At 35.7% G+C, this 20,834-nt stretch overlaps 2 protein-coding genes across 3 annotated transcripts; one reads left to right on the forward strand and one right to left on the reverse strand.

Annotated features, from left to right (window-relative positions):
* Window positions 1-1,153: 1,153 nt before the first annotated feature.
* On the reverse strand, window positions 1,154-9,218 carry bend7 (BEN domain containing 7). Its single transcript, XM_055036937.1, has 10 exons — window positions 9,120-9,218; window positions 8,439-8,516; window positions 7,328-7,672; window positions 6,386-6,502; window positions 5,975-6,309; window positions 5,586-5,693; window positions 5,094-5,211; window positions 3,288-3,401; window positions 2,123-2,225; window positions 1,154-1,747 (listed from the first exon to the last, which is right to left on the reverse strand). Exons 1-9 carry the CDS (start codon window positions 9,181-9,183, stop codon window positions 2,167-2,169), a joined length of 1,338 nt encoding a protein of 445 aa, XP_054892912.1. The 5' UTR covers window positions 9,184-9,218; the 3' UTR covers window positions 1,154-1,747; window positions 2,123-2,166.
* A 1,462-nt stretch (window positions 9,219-10,680) lies between these two features.
* On the forward strand, window positions 10,681-18,997 carry prpf18 (PRP18 pre-mRNA processing factor 18 homolog (yeast)). 2 transcript variants are annotated; one of them, XM_055036032.1, is made up of 11 exons: window positions 10,681-10,818; window positions 11,633-11,710; window positions 12,098-12,124; window positions 13,782-13,883; window positions 13,980-14,093; window positions 14,240-14,386; window positions 14,535-14,603; window positions 15,310-15,450; window positions 15,549-15,620; window positions 15,698-15,853; window positions 18,485-18,997. In XM_055036032.1, exons 1-11 carry the CDS (start codon window positions 10,753-10,755, stop codon window positions 18,563-18,565), a joined length of 1,053 nt encoding a protein of 350 aa, XP_054892007.1. In that variant the 5' UTR covers window positions 10,681-10,752; the 3' UTR covers window positions 18,566-18,997. The 2 variants fall into 2 exon arrangements, with proteins under 2 accessions (XP_054892007.1, XP_054892014.1); XM_055036039.1 differs by lacking the exon at window positions 12,098-12,124.
* The last annotated feature ends 1,837 nt before the right edge of the window (window positions 18,998-20,834 follow it).

Consider the following 20,834-nt stretch of genomic DNA (forward strand, 5'->3'; position numbering starts at 1 on the left):
CCATAGTTAATGTTTTGTAGAACTAGCTTTTTAAAACAATTACATTGTTTTAATTTAATTAAACAGATTGGATGGTGAGAGACCGTGAACATCAACTGTCAAGTCTTACAGCAGAAACCTTAGTTCAAGTTAGGTCTGACCTTTGGCTGATTATTCTAACATGAATACATGTTCATGTAACTCATTTAGTTGTAGCTATTGCTGCATGTTTAGAGCTGTTAAAGGTGGTCGCAGCCTTTTTTGCGCCCTGGGTGAACAACCCCACCGGCACCCCCAACCCACTCCCAAAAAGCAAACAAAACTATATAGCATTTTGGTGCCAAATGATTCATCATGCGGGTATTCTGAAGGCTATATGAAGTATTAGGTTTCCATAACAGACAGCATTTTGAATGTAGGCCAAGAAAATTCAATTTTGAACTCTTGTCACTAGAGCAACTATCATGGTTGTTTTTATCTTACTTCACTTGTGGATAACTTTAAACAGCTTGATTTTTCCAATCATTGGTGGCTACATGTTGTCCTTTTCCAGGGGTAAGATGTGAGATTTATAAGTGATTGTCTTTCTGACCTGCAGTAGAAGCTGTTATAGTCATCAGCCAGAAGATAGTTAAAGTGGAGGGAGATTTGTTCCTGTAGGTGGTGATGTGATGTAATCCTCTTCCATAGTCCAACACAGTTTCCTCAGATGAAGTAAACCATAATTTGCTTTATGTGGAAAAATTCTTGGTCTGTACACACATCCTCCTGATGGTTCTTCATGGAATTTGGTGGGTTCAAGTCTTGGCTGAAGAAATTAAAGTCTTCTTTCCCATGTGCAATTTAAATCATGCTGATCACCTTAATTAAAGAAAATAAATTAATTTTGGAAAATGTATTTATTGGTGGATACAGTGATAACCGTTTTATGTAGAGTGAAATCTATTTAACCCTCTCAGGCTCAAATTACTTGCAAAGGCTAGCTAAGTAGCACTGAGCAGCTGCAAATCTGCAACATCTGCCTGGAGAGGGTTAAAGAAAACAATGTATTTGTTTGGACAATATTAAAAAGATCTGCCTTGAAAACCATGTGTTAAGGTTTCAGTAATAATAATTTTTTTAAAAAACAGACGGACCATGACATCTTTATTCATTTATTCAGATAAAATTCCATTAGTCTATTTTTAATTCCAAAAATGTACTAAAAATACATCACATTTAAATACTATGCTTTACAAACAAGGTGGATGATGCACTGCACATTACACCCACTGAAGTATTGGTCACTTAAAAGGCACAATTCACAATAGAAAACATCTTAAAAGATATGGTCTCTTGACAATAAATGTATAACATTTTATATATACTTTGTATTTTTCATTTCTTATCCTTTTTAGAACCAGTAATAAAAACAGATGAAAGTCTTTTTCATTTCTATGGTTTTAACTGCAGGTCATTTTTCAGTTTTCTTTACCTCTTCTGTATATTGACTCAGCAGGTGGTTTAGTCTGTGCCTGGATGTAAACCCCAGAAGGCACATATGTACAATGTGTAATTTATTGATAGCAGATAATCACTTTGATCATTCTGTTACCTTTTGTTGTGCAGTTCAAATTGTTGATCACTAATATAAAGGGGGACAAATGAATAAAGCCAGAAAAATATTAAAGATAAACTGATCTTCTGCCAGGCAATAGTGGCAGCTGATGAAATCAGCCATGTTTAACCATTTCTGCTCATCACTTTCAAGCCTGTTAAAAATAAAACCCTGTAGAGAAAAGACAAAAAACAAATTAATATGCTTTATAATATTTCTGAAAAAGAAATCTGTGTAAACATGAGCAGCAGTTCTGAAACTAAGAAAGCTATGGGTACAATATAGAGGGAATATTATGCATATTGAGAATATAATTAGCTGACATTTTACAAAGCTGCATGGAAATGTCAAATGTCATGGAAGGAAGATGGCAAAGACTTGTGAGTTAACGAAGGAGACCAGGAATAGTAATTTGTGAATGTGTTATGACAGTAAATGAGATCAAGTTAAAGCTATTGTTTGCTCACAATGTGCCTGAGCAAACAAATTATGCAATTGTAACAACATTTGAAGGTACAAAATGGATGAAATCAGTGACATCATCACCTGCTGTAAATATGTGTGTGAAAGCCAGGCAGTTGTATGCAGATTCATGTGAGGTTAGTACTTGTAGATGCTTCATTTGAGTTTTCCTCAGCATCTGTAGCATCTGTTGAGACAAGAACAAAAGTGATTGGTATACTTTACCTTCACTTGAATACTGGGAGTCTACAATAAATATTTTTCTTGAAGTATTACTGAAATTTATTATTATTGTATGTTGTGAACAGTACAATGAAAAAATATTTTTACTCAGGTTTCTTCTGAGTTTTGCTTTTTTTTGTCTATTGAAATGTTTCAGATGATCAAGCTTTCCAGAAACATCTTGAGGATTTGTAGAATGCTGAGACAGTGGAAAGGATCTGGTTCTGTAAGAGTCAGTGTAAAACTAACAGCATTACAGAAAATAAAATCAAGCTTTAACAAAAATTGTAGTGGCCTACAAAAGTAAAACTCTGTGGATGGATCTGGATGACTTGTGGTAACTGGTGAAACCATGAATTCTCTGGTCAACCAGAAAATCGTGAATCCGCTGCTGCAGACACGCATTAATGCATCAGTACAGTGATACCAATCACACAAGCAAATTCACATCTGAATAGCTCAAAATAACCAAATTGAAACTTTGACAGTTTTTTCTTCAAATGTGATGACACGGAATGACCATAAAATGTTGTAATTCATTGGTCTTTGTGTTAAGATTATTATTTTGATTTTGAGGCATTGTTATTTTGGGATTTTTCTCTCACTAAGTCTTCAGTTATTTATTGGGTAATTAATTCAGTTCCCATGTCACTAATCACCTCTTGAGCAGATTGAGTCCCATGCGCTTCTTTAATTTTTTTACAGGAAATTCTGCAGTACTCCCATGTACCAGTTCCTTTCAATTTTTTTCTCTCTATGTTTCTTCCTCTGCTTCTTGTGAGTTTTTGGACGTTTTTCATGAAACACTCTTATTTGCAAATAGTCTATCTGCCTACATGAAAGAAGAAAATGAGGGAAAATACTTTTTCTTGATATTATTTTGGTGGCAAGCTAAGTGTGTACATGAATGGGTCAATGACTGAGTGTAGCGCAAAGCATTTTGGGGTCCTCTGGATTTGATGCAGTGCTCTACAAGAGGCCATTTACCATTTATTTGCATTAAAAAACAATGTCAATGACAGAATACCTCGTTTCAGCCTTCTTCTGGCAAGTTTGATCTGATCTTGAAGGATCTGTACCCAGTCTCGTGGTCCAGGCAACTTCTCTATTCTGTGTTCAGTGCAGTATTTCTCTGTGAATACTAGACACAAATTACAGAAAAATATAGAAACAAATTGTGCTTTCTATTGTAACTCCTTTTGACACACTGACACACTGTGACACACTATGACACACTATGACACACATTATAATATACTATGACACACTATGACACACTGTGACACACTATGACACACTATGACACACAATGACACACTGTGACACATTATGACACACTGTGACACACTATGACACACTGTGACACACTATGACACACTATGACACACTATGACACACAATGACACACTGTGACACACAATGACACACTGTGACACATTATGACACACTGTGACACACTATGACACACTGTGACACACTATGACACACTATGACACACTTTGACACACTATGACACACTATGACACACTGTGACACACTGTGACACACTGTGACACACTATGACACACTATGACACACTATGACACACTGTGACACACTGTGACACACTGTGACACACTATGACACACTATGACACACTATGACACACTGTGACACACTGTGACACACTGACACACTGTGACACACTGTGACACACAATGACACACTGTGACACACTATGACACACTATGACACACTATGACACACTATGACACACTGTGACACACTATGACACACTGTGACACACTATGACACACTGTGACACACTGTGACACACTATGACACACTATGACACACTATGACACACTGTGACACACTGTGACACACTGACACACTGTGACACACTGACACACTGTGACACACTTTGACACACTGTGACACACTATGACACAGTGTGAAACACTATGACACACTATGACACAGTGTGAAATACTATGACACACTATGACACACTTTGACACACTATGACACACTATGACACACTATGACACAGTGTCATAGTGTGTCACACTATGACACACTTTGACACACTATGACATATAGCAATGACCCCTCCCTTTTTTATTTTTCTTTTTTTTTCAGCCTTACAACTATGACACACTATGACACACTGTGACACACTTTGACACACTATGACACAATTGACACACTGTGACACACTGTGACACACTGTGACACACTATGACACACCGTGACACACACTATAATATACTATGACACACTTTGACACACTATGACACACTGTGACACACTGTGACACACTGTGACACACTATGACACACCGTGACACACACTATAATATACTATGACACACTATGACACACTTTGACACACTGTGACACACTTTGACACACTGTGACACACTATGACACACTATGACATACTGTGACACACTGTGACACACTATGATACACACTATAATATACTATGACACACTATGACACACTGTGACACACTATGACACACTGTGACACACTATGACACACTATGACACACTTTGACACACTGTGACACACTATGACACACTGTGACACACTATGACACACTGTGACACACTGTGACACACTATGACACACTATGACACACTTTGACACACTGTGACACACTATGACACACTGTGACACACTATGACACATGACACACTATGACACACTGTGACACACTGTGACACACTATGACACACTGTGACACACACTGACACACTACACACACACACTGTGACACACTATGACACACTGTGACACACTATGACACACTGTGACACACTATGACACACTATGTATTTGACCCTCACCTTTAATAGCACCCACAATGTTCTGGTCCAAGCCCTTACGGTTGTCATTGAGCCCTCGCTTTCTTTTGCCATTTGGCAGAGAATTGGCCAAAGTAGCATCATCAAAGAAGGCACACACCTAAAAACACAGTACAGCTTTTCGGAAAACAAATATTTTATCATAACAGCTTTTTATATTTGTGAATTTTTTTTACATTATTCTAATTATTTTATGGTCAGCATGGTCATTACTCTAACCATATTGCTTTTAAAAATACTTTAGTGGGGAAAGTTTCTGCAGAAAAACTCTTTTTGCATTTGACAAACAGCTTTTGTAACCAAAACATTATTTTTTGCTGAGAAATAAGGCAAGTTATTTTTATGTATTTTTATGATTGAAACACTTAAAGAAATATTATTGTGTGAGGCTGTCATCAGTCACAAATGGCATAAAACTATCCATTTCCTACTATTAAGATTTTACTGTTAATCTCAAAAGCTACAGATACATACCAGTTTCCGAAACAGCAGGCTGCCAGAGCGTGTATAGTTGACCAAAATGGAGTCTAGCTGGGCCTTTGAGATAAACACATCAAAATCCTCCGCAAGGCGAATGTCAGACTGTGATGGAGTCAAGAACAAAATGTAAATGCATTAAATATAGCCGTAACTGAAATACGACGGAAATATCTTAACAAGAACATGAGGATGGTATTGCCAAATCAACAAGTACCCTCATGGTGTTCAACAAAAGAAAACAGTACAGTGAATTTTCTTTACCTGTAGCTTATAAACAGCTTTAAAAAATTAGGCTTTAATGTTAGGCTGCCTGAAATAAAGGACAGCAACAAATTTAGAACAATTAACTCAGACGATCACCTGTTTCTAAGCACAAGTATTACCTCTAATGCCTGATGTCCACCCAGGGCATTCAGAAGAGGACTGTGTGTGCCAGAATCTGCTATCTGATCATTCCTAGATGGCGGCTCAGAAACATCACAGGAGATCAAAGATGAGTCAAGTTTCTCGCTTTCCTTTTTCTTTGCAGCTTCTGGGGGTGAAGTTTTCAGAGTTGAACCCCTTGGAGAAAAAGGAGCTGTTCTTCCGGTGCCACAGAGACTCAGTGGAGCCACCTTATAAACTGGTCTTCTCTTCTGAGAGACGCGGAGCGGAGAAGAACTCAGGCTGATGTGAGGCTGGCATGACGATTTAGCGTGTTCCCTCCTTTCACATGTACCTTAAAACAAAAATAGCACATTATGTTTTCATTGTCTCGGTTTTCTATTTCAGTGATATGCGCATGTTCTGCTGACCTTTCTGAGTCTGCATCAGCCTCCTCATCGCACGCAGCTCGTGCAATATCGCCTGCAGGGTGCCTTTACAGTTACACATGCAGCAGGAGATTTCTGGCACAGCAGGACGGAGCTCATCTGGTGGAAAGTCAGGAGAGCTCACATTTTTAATTTTCTCTTACTTACATACTTTCACAAATGATGTTTCTATACATTTGTAACTAAACATTTAAAAGGGAATAAGTTGCATTTCTGCAAGATCTTGAAGTCTCTGTTTCTTTTGCATTGCTTTAAAAGACTCTACATGCCTCTTTAACTTTTCTACTTTTGTCATATCACAATCACAGAATTGGAATTTGAAAGTAGTGCATAATTGTGAGGTGAAAGGTAGATACATAATGTAAAAAATAATTTTATTATGGTGTTAGTGCACACCACTTTCTAATGCCACCCAAGTCAACTATCTACACAATCCATATCAAATACCACCACTTCGTGGCATAGCTTATATTTTTAATAAATTAAGCGAATGAATAATTTGGAGTGTGTTTGTGGTCAGATACCCCTAAATAAAATACATGGTCTACAATTACCTCCAGAAATCCCCTAAATACTACACAGAGTTAATATGACCATAATTTTTTGGTTTATTGTCAGAAAGGCATTTTAAAAATATACAGAAACTATTGCAGCAACAGCTGGTGCTAATATAGAGTCAGGTCAGTTTATAAAGTTTTATCTATATATAAAAAGAAAATTTATTTGAAGCCTATTTTCTTTCCACTTCACTCTTATGAGTTATGTAGTAATATTCTGTCAACAAATACCAATATGATGCATTTTTTAAGTTTTATTGAGATGATGAATGTAAAAAAGTTAAAGGGGTTTGGATGCTTATTTTTTTAAAGCATCACATGTTCATAGATTTTTTTATTTCTCTTTAGAAATCGCCTGATACCAAACCTTTTGTTTCACTGGGTTTCATGAAATCCTTTGTGGTGTTGACAGTCCTGGAGTGGGTACTGTAATGGCTGCAGGCTTGACCATTAGGGATTGACGTTGATTCGGATGAGGGTGGAGGCTCTGGCTCTCCTGGAGAGCTCCAGCTTTGGCACTGGCGGTCTTCTGACACAGCAGGTAAAATTGGAGGTATGTGCACACAGTTCAGTTGGCGATCCTGGCGCTCGTTTTTTGAGCTGTTCTGCTCGACACCCGAACGCTGATAGACTCTGCCAGTCTTGTCACCCAGGAGCCTCATCATTCCAGTGATTTGTTTCTTGATTTCCGTGCTCTCGTCGCCCATCCAAACTACATAAAGATTATATGAAGGTGAATATAGTTCGTGGCACCTGCCACAGCAAGGTTCAATTTCACACGAATGTTCAACTTCAAAAATCTACACTGTTACATAATCTGTTTTGTCCTGTTTATTTCGATGAGATAATGGATTCTTCATTGCAAAACATTCTCCAAGTTTGGGTTTAATATTTTCACAAATCATGGAACGACAAAACACTGAGATAAAGGGTAATTTAACTTTTTTTTTATTGAGGAAACTCTCTGATTGTCACATACTTAATAGAGATCCTTGAAAAATGTGATTTTTGATCATATTCTAAAAAGTAAAAAATCCAGTTCTTTGCTTAGCATTTCAACTGAAACATAACTTTTACTCCAATTTAACTCAGTTAAAGGTTCTAAAGGCTAAAAATATAAATGTACCAATCAGGATTTTTCTGATAGATGCCAATTCCTTTTTTTTTTCTTTTTATTTATTTTTGTTTTTATGCATGATATAATAGAAAGAAAAAAAACAGGTAAGTAAAAAAATTAACTGAACATAAGTTGATTTATTGGGGCATAAAAGCAGCAAGATGGAGCAGTGTCACAAGACAATTTTCAGACTTGATATGCCATCAAATAAATATAGTATCTTATTACATATTGCCCATTTCTTTATATTTTTTATTCTCCCTTTTTGTTTTTTCATATTTAAATGATGCAATCACATTTCATACATTTTAGGCTTTCCAAGTCCCGCACAATCTGAAAACATCTTTGAATTGATCCGAACCTTGAGGCACAGCAGCATCCTTACTCTGACCATTGGCATCTCTGCAGCTGGAATTTACCCCATATAAAGAGCCGAAATCTAGATATGACAGGAAAGAGTGTTGGTAAAAAAATAAATAAATAATAATAATAATAATAATAATAATATAAAATAAAACATGTTAGATAAAGACGTAGGAAAATATGTGACTGTAGCTTAATTGAGTGGACGAAGCTTTGCAGATTGATGGAGTGTGAGGAGCAGAACACTGCCTCCTCCCATCCCATGCAGGAACCACCACCTGTGGGTGGCATAAAAGTAGTTCTCCATCAAGGTGTTCTGGAACTTCCATCCTCAGCAAACAAACAAAAAATATATATATAAAATAAAAAAAGTGAGCAATTTCGGCTGTATCAGATTACTAATGCGCAACAGATGATCACATAATTTTTTGCTCTGTCAAGGTAATGGCTAATGATTTATTTGAAGGAAGAGCAATGTCACATCGCCTTCTCCCTTTTTCATTGTTTTTGGCTTCTGCTTTCATGGTTGCATCTTCACGGTCAGGTGTGTGTAAAAATCGATCGACAGATCTGCTGCAGTGTCGTGGCCATCGCTTTTGTCTGCGGATGGTCTGTGCCTGGCACCCGGCGCCAGACAAGCAGCCAGACACACAGTGCAGGAGCGCGTCTCGCAGCCTACCTTCATCCGTGACCAGTTTGAAGCTTTGCGACTTTCTCCTCCTCTTCCTCTCCCCAAACTCCATCTTCAAGAGAATAATTCAGAAAGTCGAGCGATGGGAAAGAAAAATCCCTCACCACAAAGCTAAATCAATCCCTCCAGCCTGCAGGACGCACTCAGCGCAAAAAAAAAAAAAAAAAAAAAAAAAAAAATCACTATCCGTTTGCTTTATTAATCAATTATTTTAATCCCCAGGCTGTGCTTCGGATCTTGACGTCGGATGATTCTCGTCGCTTTGGACTTAAATTTGCCCCGAAAACGCTGCTGCTGAACGAGATCTCCTTTCCCAGCATGACGCTGCTCTTTCCCTTTCGCCATGTAAATACATTAATGATTTTAATATTAAAAATTCGTCTCATATCCCTGTGCGCCACCTGATGGTATGTTTCATTTAGAAGGTCGAGTGACACATTTTCCAGTGTGCAGAGTGCAGATTGGACTTTGAACCAAAATAAAGCTCTGTCAAACAGATAAATGGATAAATAAATAAATAAATAAATAAATAAATGTTATTATTATTATTATTATTATTATTATTATTATTATTATTATTATTATTATTATTATTACTATTTCATCTGAATATTATATTTTCACTTTCACTTTTAAATGTCGATTTATCAACACTTTATTCTGTTCTATATCTTAGGAAAGCAAAATGTTCTAATTAATTAAGTTGTTAAAAATTTATAGTTGCAAACAGCATCTGTAAAACGACTATTAATGTGGCAGTATTCTTTGATATATATATTTTTTTCACCAGAAATGTGAAAGATTAAGTGTGATTAATGTTACTTAATAACCTTTTTAAGTTGCGTCACTATAGGATACAGGGTTGTTGTTGTTTTCCTTGTAATCATCTGGAGAGGATATTACTATAAAATTTAGGTTCATCGTTCCCCGTACTGAGTTTTTTTTTTTTTTTTCTTAATCTAATAACACATCTGGCACAATTTATCTTGTTTTTCAATGCTTTAACAAATTTGGTCTTGCTTAAATTCTATGTAAATAATTATAATCTTCTACTTTACAGTGCCTTGTATTAGTATTCTTGTCACAATCTGTCAAACTTCAACCTAAAACTTTAATTTAATGCAACAGTTAGATATCAAATGAAGCAACTGTGAAGTTAGAATAATAGTCAAGTTATATGTTAAGAAAATCTGTCTATATTCTGAAGAAGTCTTGATATTTTTGTGGTACTCGACTGAAGGTGAGGCAGTTTAGGAAAAGTAATAGAATAAAGAAAGAACATGAGACCATGTCAAGGATGAAATTTGGTTCCCCACACACTTAAAATGTTCAACAAACATGTACAGATTAGTGTGAGTTTGTACAGCGTGTATTGTTACATATGTATATATTAGATATACACATAGTAGAGGAATATAAGTTACAAATGTTGTTGAGAATATGAGTAAATGTTAAATTCTTTATTATGATAGAAAATAGTTTCATCAACACTCCATTTCAGAAGGTGGCGGTAATGCGCCTAAAACCTGCTTGCCAACCGCTGCGAAGCTGGAAGAAGAAGAAGAAACGGAAGAAGAAGACGAAGAACATCAAAAAAGAAGCAGCTCTCCATAAAAACAAAATGGATATACTAAAAGCCGAAATAGCAAGAAAGAGGAAACTTCTGGAGGAAAAACAGCTTGTTGATGTGAGTATTAGGAGATATTTCTATTTTCTAAGTTTAGTTTAATATTGGCCTAGCGTTTGTTAGCTAGTGCTAATTAAGCTAGCTTCTTTCCAGAAAGGTCGTGTTTTTATGTCAGATTCATCGTTACAAACCCACCAGCACTGCAATAAGTATCTTACATGTTTAAAAAAAAAAACATCCAAACGCCATACGCTTTAACATAAACCTGTTTTAGAGTTTTTACTTATACCAAAATATAATTAGCATTGTTTTGTGACTGTGACATAATTTTATCAGAACTACATACGGTACCATGTTAGCTTAGGCTTTATTTGTGTCATGATTATCAAAATTCTCTACTTTGCTGCAATTGCAAATAATATTTATGACTGTATGTAAAGAAATACAATCATGGGTGTTATTATCTTTAGTTAGTGTGTCATTCAGTCAAATATTTAACATGAATCAAGTTTCTTAATCTTAATTTTTCAATTTTGTGTTGTCAAACTGAGTATAACTGTTTCACTTTTAGGCGAACAAAAAAGTGAGTTTGAGAAATATTCTAATCATATTCAATGAGCCGAAAATGTCACTATTATAATCTCACTCTACTGTCTTGTTTTTGTTATTCTAAGCATAACCTGTGAACCTATAAAGTTCTGCAATGGCGACATTTTCTATTTATTTTCTAATTGCATACTATGAATGTAAATAAAAACAAAAAGATTAGTTGAGTTGTCTTGACTCTGTAGGGTTACCCTGTGATGAGTGTTTTCATTTACATCTATATGGGACATTAGTCCTTTAAATCCTTTAATTATTGATCTTTTTCCAGGAATCCAAAAAATGCTTTAAAAGGGCTGATCTTGTACGGAAGGAAAAAGAGGAGTACTTTAAGAGATGTGGATACAAGGTAAACATTTTAGCATATTTTTTGACTGTGTTTACTCTCACATGCTGACACATCCGAGTAATTTTATCAATTTTGTCTTGAGCATTTCTGTAAAATTCTGCATTACTTAGTGGAAATATTTATACTTGTAAACAGTGCTGCTATCTCACCAGGTCCCTCTTGAAAAAGAGACTGTAGCTCTCAATGAGGTTTTTTTTTATCCAGTTAAATAAAGGTTATTATTATTATTATTATTATTATTATTATTATTATTATTATTATTATTATTATTATTATTACATTCTCTAGAAAACAAACTAAGGCCACGAACTTCTGTTCAGGTCTGCATTAGTGTTGTGTTCACTGTGTCGTTTTTCTGCAACCTACCTCTGCTGCCTGCACCTGTAGGTTCAGACAGAAACTCCTAAGAGCCAGGTATGGGATTGCTCAGTGAAAGTAGCAAACAGGATGCATGATGAAAGGATAAAAATGGTGTCCCAAAAGCTTCCTCTTCCTTGGCATCTTCTCTGGTTACTGAGGATTAAAAGAAACTGTAAATTAGTAATTGTTTTCTGGATGTTTTAACGATTAACAATTTTTTTTGTCTAAAATTGTTAAAGTTACAAAACTATTTGTTAGAAAGTAAGTAGATAAGGGAAGGAAGAAACGGAGCTTAGATGGGACACAGCCTGATTTTGTATTTTAATATTGAATATTGGTTAAAAACAAACAGTTATCTGGTCAAGCTTTGCTTTTATTATGTAATTTATTTTAAAAAGATTAAATTTTAGACCAACTACAAGTGGCCTTAAGAATTATTTGTTATTTTTGTAATCCCATCAAAATTGTTTCCCCAGAATTCAAAACACAAAACTCATTGCTTTCTTGATGTAACAATAAATTATGTTTAGTTTGTATTTTCTTGGGAAACATCCTCTTACCATTTTATAGTTGGTCTTTTAGACTGTGCACCTGAAACCACAATCTGAAAGGCTGCAATGCATGTGCGTATTAATGCATGATTTTATATCTTTTTTTAGTTTTCATTTTCCCACTTGACATTAAATTTACTTTAGTTTCAATTTGGCTTTTGAATGTGCAAACAATGTTTTAATCTGTCATAGTGGAAGTCTTTAAATATTTGATAAACAATCCATTGCAAATGTTTTCATATCCCCTGAGGTTTTTCACATCATATAAACAACAAATTTCAATGTGTTTTTCTTTAATTTTATGTGAAACACCAATAAAATGTAGAGCAAACAGAAAGGGAAATGTTCATAAATAAAAATCTGAAAAGTTCACCATGCATTTCTTTTCTATGAACATTAATTTTTGCCAGTTTCCACAGACTGTTGGATGGATATTTGTACCATGACTGATCCGTTCTGATGCATTCATATCTTTTGATATGTCATTGCACAGCTTTATGTTTAGGTTCCTTGTCCTGGAGGTCAAATCTCCTCCATAGTCTTAAATCTTTTGTGTTTTATTTCTGTTCTGCTTGCCAGTGGAAGAAGAATATTTCCAAAGCATCATGCTGCCACTTTCATGTTTCCCCATGGGAACAGCATGTTCTGTGGGGTGTGTAATGCTCTCCTATGTTTTAATGTAGATTAAAAGATACATGTTGCCTCAAGGCTGCTTATTTGATCAACAAAGTGAGCAAAAAAAAAAAAAAAAAAAAAAAACTTAAAATTTTGTAAACTGCACATAATTTTTCTTTCTCTTCACAAGTATATATTGTGGTGTTCTGACATATAAAATATCACTAGATTACATTGAAGTTTGCAAATGTAATGTGAAAAATGTGAAAAGCCCAAGGACAACTCTGCGATGCGTTCTGCTGAACTGTTGTAGTTGTGTGAGTTTAATATGCTGAAGTGAATCTGAATTAATCGAGGACAGAGACTTCATTTGAGCTGACATGAAAATAACACTTTTTGCACATATTTGTTAATCAATTTTTTAAATTTATTTATTGTTTTGCATTTGTTGCAAGAGAACAATCTTTCCCTATGATGAATTTATCAGTGTTACCCAGCATGATTGAGTAATGAACACATTTCTCTTCATCCTTGCTGTCCTGAAGCTTGATAAAGCAGAAGAAAATGAGCCTTCCACTTCAGCTAATCCAGTGTTGGAGCTTGAATTGACAGAGGAGAAGCTGCCAATGACTCTGTCACGACAGGAGGTCAGTCAGTCAGAGTATAGCATAATAACCTGCCTTTCAGTACTCTTCCCTTTGCATGTTGCAGTTAAAATTTTGGCGGTTGCTGTATTTGTGCAGGTAATTCGACGACTTCGGGAGCGAGGAGAACCAATCCGATTGTTTGGAGAATCTGATTATGACGCTTTTCAGAGACTCCGGAAAATTGAGATCTTAACCCCAGAAGTAAACAAGGTAAAATATTTAGGAAACTGAAGCAGCACCACTATTGTTCTAAAGCTCTGGAAAGCTCCAAAATAACCCCATTCTTTGCTGAGTATTGCATTTATTTTAGATTTGTTCACCACTCTTGATATGTTTTGTTTTTTCACCATGTCCAGGGTTTGAGGAATGACCTGAAAGCTGCCATGGACAAGATCGACCAGCAGTACCTGAATGAGATTGTTGGAGGAACAGAGTCAGGGGAACCAGACACACAGCACGACCTGAAAGTTCATGAAGAAAACACCACCATAGAAGAGCTTGAGGTATAATCCTTATGAAACTGTAGGAGTCATTCAGATTACATTTTATGAGCTTATGTATTTCTTATTTATTAATTAATTACTGTACAATTTTGTTTGGTTGACCAGAGTTAAAAAAAAACATTGTCATATTATTCAAATTTGATTATAGGCTCTTGGGAAAACCTTGGGCACGGGTGATGACAATGGAGATCAGGATGTCATTGCCAAATTTTTAAAGGTAAGGCAAAAAAAGACTCCCATTTTTGTCTAGAGGGAACTGTTGGAATCCATTTCCTCAGTTTGATTCACTATATCATCTTAATTCACCTCCTTAATACATATTCAATTGGAATTCAATTATCAATTTAACCTAATTATAAGACTCAGCTGTAAGACATGTTGTAAAGCTCAACTAATCCCTGTCTAAGATCTCTGCTATAGTCCTGGACCTGGAAAAAGGGGCAAGACTATGTGAATTAAATTGACACTGTTAATTAATAGACCACATTTTTCTTTTAAACAGAAAGTTATCAAACTATTTGCACATAAGGCAGGACATGGTTCTTTGTTCATTTATTTAAAAGTAAAGAACTATGATTAAATTTTTCCAGTTTGAGTCTGTCAACTAAACATGTTTTCTTTAGCTTTGCTTGGAGTTATATAATGCTGTGACTTCATTTTGAAGTTTGTCTTGTTCACTCGTTACCACTGTATAAAACGCTATTTTGCATAGTCATTATAAGAAATCTTACTTAAATTGTTTGTAACTTAAGCAATCATTTTACATTAGCTATGTTATGTTTTATGCTACGTTACCAAGAATATAACCTTTTTACTGCTTATGTAGTGTTAAAACTTACAAGCTGCTACTGTCTTGATGTATCGATGTGATAGTCCTAGTGTGTTTAAAGTTGTTTTCAAACATATTGCACTTGCTGTTGTAGTTTCTTCTTGGTGTTTGGGCCAAAGATCTGAACAGCCGAGAAGACCACGTGAAGCGCAGCGTTCAGGGAAAGGTAGCCAGTGCAACACATTCACAGACTGAGTCTTACCTTGAGCCCCTCTTCAAAAAGCTCAGGAAGAAGGTACTGCTTTTTAAATTAAAATATTCAAATCAGACTCTTACAAGATGATATGACAGGTGGAATTATTTTTCTGTCTTTATTTTCTCTACTTATTTCAGAATTTACCTTCTGACATCAAAGAGTCGATCACAGACATTATTAAGTTCATGTTGGAGAGGGAATATGTTCAGGTAAGTTAGCGGTTCACATTTATTCTGACTACTGTATATGCATGACTGCATGTTTTAACAACAAATTTTCATTGCAGGCTAATGATGCATACCTACAGATGGCTATTGGTAATGCTCCCTGGCCTATTGGTGTGACCATGGTGGGTATCCATGCCCGTACTGGACGAGAAAAGATCTTCTCCAAACATGTGGCCCATGTTCTTAATGATGAAACACAGAGAAAATATATTCAGGTGAGCAAAGTAATTCCCACATTGAATTGTGAATAAGAAAGAAACGCACTCTGAGAATTTTGTCATGTACTTTAAGATAACCTGTCTTAGTAATGACAGCTTCAAGGCACTTGTATGAGGTTTGTCAGTACTATGTGCTGTAAGACTGCATGCATCCTGGTGTTCCCACCTTTACTTTTTGCATGGAGTTCTCAGAAACAACTGAGCATGGTGTATGCAATTACATTCAAGAAGTTTATCTTTGGGTTTATCTAACCTGTCAGTCTTCTCCTGACTTTTCAAAATCATCTACAGCATTTCTTTGCAGTAAGTGTCCATGGAGACCGTTGTTTTTTGATTGGATTATTTTATTGATTTTATGAGAAAAAATGCCCCTGCTATTTCTATGTCTTTCTAAATCTCTCTGTGGGAACTCCTAGGCTCTTGAACAACACTTTTGATTTGACTTTTGACAGAAATCTTATAAAAGGCACTTGATTGGGATTGATTTATGGTGCAATTATGTTTTTTTTTTTTTCACCTTTTATTTTATGGCTTCAAAAGCTATCTGGAACATTTAGCATCATGACTTCTTTGTAAACTTCTTATTGCGTCTACCAATCATATTATTCTGTACAATACCTTGGTAATGACATGTTTTTAATCTGGTGCCTTGGCTTTCATTGTTTTTTTGCTCATACCTATCCATGTGTTCGATATTTGTTCTGTGTCATTCCAATTTTTCACCCAGAACTTTACCTTTGAACTAATGAGCTCCTGCTACATACATAAAATATTAAATATTAACTTATTGCCTCTTGACAATTGATATTATGTCCCTATCATATCGGATATTTCATAAACAGAAAGCACCAGATGCTAACCATAAAAAAGCTCTTTTTATCAGACATACATCATTCCTCATTTTAAAGCAGTCAATCAACTTCACTTCTCCTTCCCATGTTGCCAAGTTCTCAACACTTCATGTGTGTTATTTCTGTATGAGGGAGCATAAAGTAAAGAACAGAGATCTCAGACTAGCGCAGAGCAAACTGATTACTTTGCAGACAGTTCAGGTACATACATGAACACTAGTACAAGTTCACCCTGACGTCAGACTGCCTGTAAGTCAGAGAGATTATGAAACACTCAACATTTTTGACCATTAAAACTCTTCAAGGGGATCGGGAATCAGTTAGCATGCTAAACATTAATAATAAATACTTGTGGAGAGAAACAAGGTGACATTCATAAGACAAGGTAAAGGACTACTGAATCGATGGTTTACTCACAGCATCTATATTTTGGTTTGGTGTTTTTTGTTAAATAAATTATATAGTTATTCAGTTCTGAATATGAATAGAAAGCTAGTTTTAGTAAGAATGTCCTGCAGTGTTTGGTTCTGAGTGAACCTCAACTCTCAAGACCTGTTGTTGTTTACTGTCTTTAAACATTTATAATCTATTTATGCAAGCAGAAGTTGGAAAATTGTATTGTTTTGTTTATTAGTTCTACAAATGTAGATTTACTACTATCAGAACACTCAAAGTGGAAAAAAAAAACTAACTTCAGCTTTGTTTGCATTTGACTAACTGGATAATCATTAAAATAATGTGTGCGATGAGCCAAATTATCAGTAAATCATTTCAAAACTGAGAGGAAAACATTTAAATCTAGCCTACAAATTTTGCTGCATGAAAACAGTGGCAACTGTAGCAAAATGTCAATTTATAGGAGACTGCAGTCGCTGTCTGTGGTGACGTGTTGTTAATCTCCTTAGTTTGCTTTATTTGGGGGCACAGCATTCAGTTTGTTTCTTTTAATGCAATACTACAGTGTGACCTCATGTTGGAAAATTTCAGTTTTAAAATAACTCTGATGTTTATGACAGCCTAAAAAAAAGTCTTGTTTGGGACATGGTTGTTGAGATTCAATAACAGATGACAATCTGCTGTTAACAGTAAGCAAAAATACTTGAGCAGAATCATTTTGACTGCCCGGTTTCCCGGTACTCGAATGCATCATGAGTCTAAGCTGAATTTAGGTGCTGGATAAAGATAAATAGTTTTGATAATAATTCTGAGCTTCAGCACATAATTATTTGGAGCAAGGCTTCAGTACCAAAGTGTCACTGATATAAAATAAATCAAGAATGATGATTTAAGCCCAGACATGATTTACTTTGAAATATGTCTTGCTTCATAATAAAATGCAATCAGTTGTTCACTGTCTCTGCATCCAAGTGAGGGATTGCTCGATGCCTTCAGATGGGTTCCCTTAGAAAACTTTTATCATATTGACTTAATAAGCTGAACGTGACAGTATTGCTCTTATTAATTGGATATAATTAGTATATAAGAAATTGAGTTCAATACTGCCTATCTTAACTGTATACTTTGTGTTGTGAAGTATCTTTAGACTGCATTTGTTGTGAATTGGCATAATAGAAATAAACTGAATTTAGTTAAAATTGAGTGTTTCACTATTACTTTTGAGTTATTTTTAGTTTATACACTAAAACTTAACTTCTTTTAAACATAATAAAGCTCATGCATTCTTAGTAACTATAGCATTGCTTGTTCCTTGTGCTGAAAGATTAACATGGCCCAAAAATAGATATTATTTTTCAACATTTTTGTGTCTTTCTTACAGGGTCTGAAGAGGCTAATGACTATCTGCCAGAAACACTTCCCAACTGATCCATCAAAGTGTGTGGAGTACAATGCTCTCTAACATGACAATGTACCTGACATCTGGACAGGAGCCCATTCATTCAGAATGTTTCCTGTTTGCTTCACACCAGCTCTTTCTTTTTTGCTATAACTGAATAGCAATGGATAAAGAAAATATTTGAGAAACTTTCAGTGCATTTCTTAAGATTGTTACCTTTATTGAAAACACGTCAGTTAAAACATGATTTGGGTCAACAACCTGGAGGAAGAATTATGCCGGTTTTAAAATGTACCAAACATAACACAAGCTTATTTAGTGTGCAACTTTTTTTTCCCTTTTTACAATGAGAAGACAGTATGTAAATGTTGTGCAACATATGTTTTCACTTGGAACATTTTCATATGGTAGTACACAAATAGTAACTTGTAAAGCTAAGTGAAAGCAGTGTAAGTTTTATTACACTTTGAGATAATAAATGAATATTAAACATGATACTTTTTGTTATTAATCTCTGTGTACATTTTGACCAAATACAAAACCAAGTCAGTGTATCTTTTCACCTTCTTGGTAAGAGAGCAGTTTTGTTTGTATGCACTGCAAATATGATTTTTCTTTTTCGAGTTATGTTTTGATTTTAAATTGCCAAGAAATGCACTTGTCCTCTGCAGCAGAGCTGAATGGGACTATTTTTAGTCACCAATGTCTGTTTAGTCAATATGAATCATGTGACTATAGGAACAATAAAGGACTCTCCACAGCACAGCAAGCTGCTGTACAACCTGGGAATTCATGAGAAACACTTTAACTAGATGTAAATGTAATTAAAGAATGCTTTTATTTTTTTCAGTTTTTAGGATGACTATAAAAAATGTAATTATTCAAGCAGAAAGTAATTTTTTGCTACGACTGAGTGCTTATAAAAGCCCGTTAGTAGATCAGACGGTAACATCCGCCGTCAAATGCTGACCTTATTACTCTACGTAACCATGGCAGTGGGATCTGCTTCTTGTGGTGATAGTATGTTCTTGGCTGCCTCAGACCACGTCACTGCAGTTACAGTCTGTCAGCTCTGGACACGTAACCAGAGGCTCGTCTGGGCAGGTTGACAGCTGGCATTGCAAATGCAAGAAGCTGGTGTTGGATTTTTTCCTGCTCCTGAGTTTACTCCTTTCCTCTCGAAGTCAAACTACAGGCAGAACCACATTTCCTTTAGCAGTCACAGTGGATAAGTATTTGACATAAATAAACGGCCTTATCTGAGGTCAGTGCATTCATCTGTGAAGTTTTTTCACCTGACCTTGCACTTAAGAGTAAGCTAAATGTTATTTTTTTTGTCAGGTTTTTTTCCCCCCTAATCTAATCTGTTGTGTCACTGTTATCCATGTTCTAGGTGAGGCCTTGAAATGTCTAATTGAAAGTGCAGTTCACTGGAAGATAAAGCCTCTCTTTGTTACCTTTCATATCTTGGGAAAGTTGTGCATTGCACACCTTCTTTGTGTAACAAACAGTGGAACACCCTCTGGGTGGACGGTTTGCATTCATTATGTTGTGAGAGTTTAGTATTTTTGTGTGTCTGTGTCTGATGACCTCAGTCTGCACCAAACCCTACTGGCACTCAGATGTGGGCAGACTGATCCAAACCTGCTCTCTGATTTTTTTTTTTTTTTTGTTCAGGCACAGGAAGCTGCGTTAGGGATCTTCTTGATGCACTTAAATTCAAATCCTCAAGATTGGCGACATTGTCTCAGTAATAATCATGAAGCCACATATGTCATGATGGGAAATAATAGATAAACATGCTGATTTAATTATTTTCTGTAAATTCATTCAGATGCTTTACAAATCAACCAACCTTCAGGTGAGATTGTGATGGGCACTCATGTTTCAAATTAATAATCATCTTTTTACTTTAATTAAAAACTGTTTATGATAGCACGGTGATAATTAGTGGTATTAAAATGCCCCTTAACCGTATTTCACATCATGTTCAGGTTCTCTGTCAAGGTTTTCTGAAAAAAGTCTCATTAGTCTGCCTGCTTGCAGGTTTTTTTTTCTTTTTTTAAACTGCACTTAGAGCTTTGCTACTCTTTTCATGTCGAATGACCAGGCAGTGTGATAGTTGCCAGGCACCTGAGTGGAGGTGAAAAGCTATTACTGGTGGAGGTGTAGTGTGTCACACCGGCATGCGTCCCTTTGTCTATCTCACCCTCGCTTCCTACTCGGATCATTGGCAATGTAAATGGATTTATAAAAACAAGCCCTTCCAGTCAGAAACAAATACACCTGTGTAAACACTTTGACTTGTATTCTGGTTCATATGCACCTTTGA

This window comes from Poeciliopsis prolifica, unplaced genomic scaffold (assembly GCF_027474105.1).
Source record: "Poeciliopsis prolifica strain line A6 unplaced genomic scaffold, Auburn_PproV2 SCAFFOLD001, whole genome shotgun sequence".
NCBI classification, from domain to species: Eukaryota; Metazoa; Chordata; class Actinopteri; order Cyprinodontiformes; family Poeciliidae; genus Poeciliopsis; species Poeciliopsis prolifica.

Excerpts from the sequence above, each read along its gene's own strand:
- bend7 (XM_055036937.1), bottom strand. The coding sequence starts at position 9,183 with ATGGAGTTTGGGGAGAGGAAGAGGAGGAGAAAGTCGCAAAGCTTCAAA. Across the intron at positions 6,310-6,385 it reads GCTGATGCAGACTCAGAAAG|GTACATGTGAAAGGAGGGAA; the intron begins GTCAGCAGAACA and ends TTTTGTTTTAAG. Across the intron at positions 2,226-3,287 it reads CAGAAGAAGGCTGAAACGAG|ATGCTACAGATGCTGAGGAA; the intron begins GTATTCTGTCAT and ends TTGTCTCAACAG.
- prpf18 (XM_055036032.1), top strand. The coding sequence starts at position 10,753 with ATGGATATACTAAAAGCCGAAATAGCAAGAAAGAGGAAACTTCTGGAG. Across the intron at positions 10,819-11,632 it reads AGGAAAAACAGCTTGTTGAT|GAATCCAAAAAATGCTTTAA; the intron begins GTGAGTATTAGG and ends ATCTTTTTCCAG. Across the intron at positions 14,604-15,309 it reads TCATTGCCAAATTTTTAAAG|TTTCTTCTTGGTGTTTGGGC; the intron begins GTAAGGCAAAAA and ends TTGCTGTTGTAG.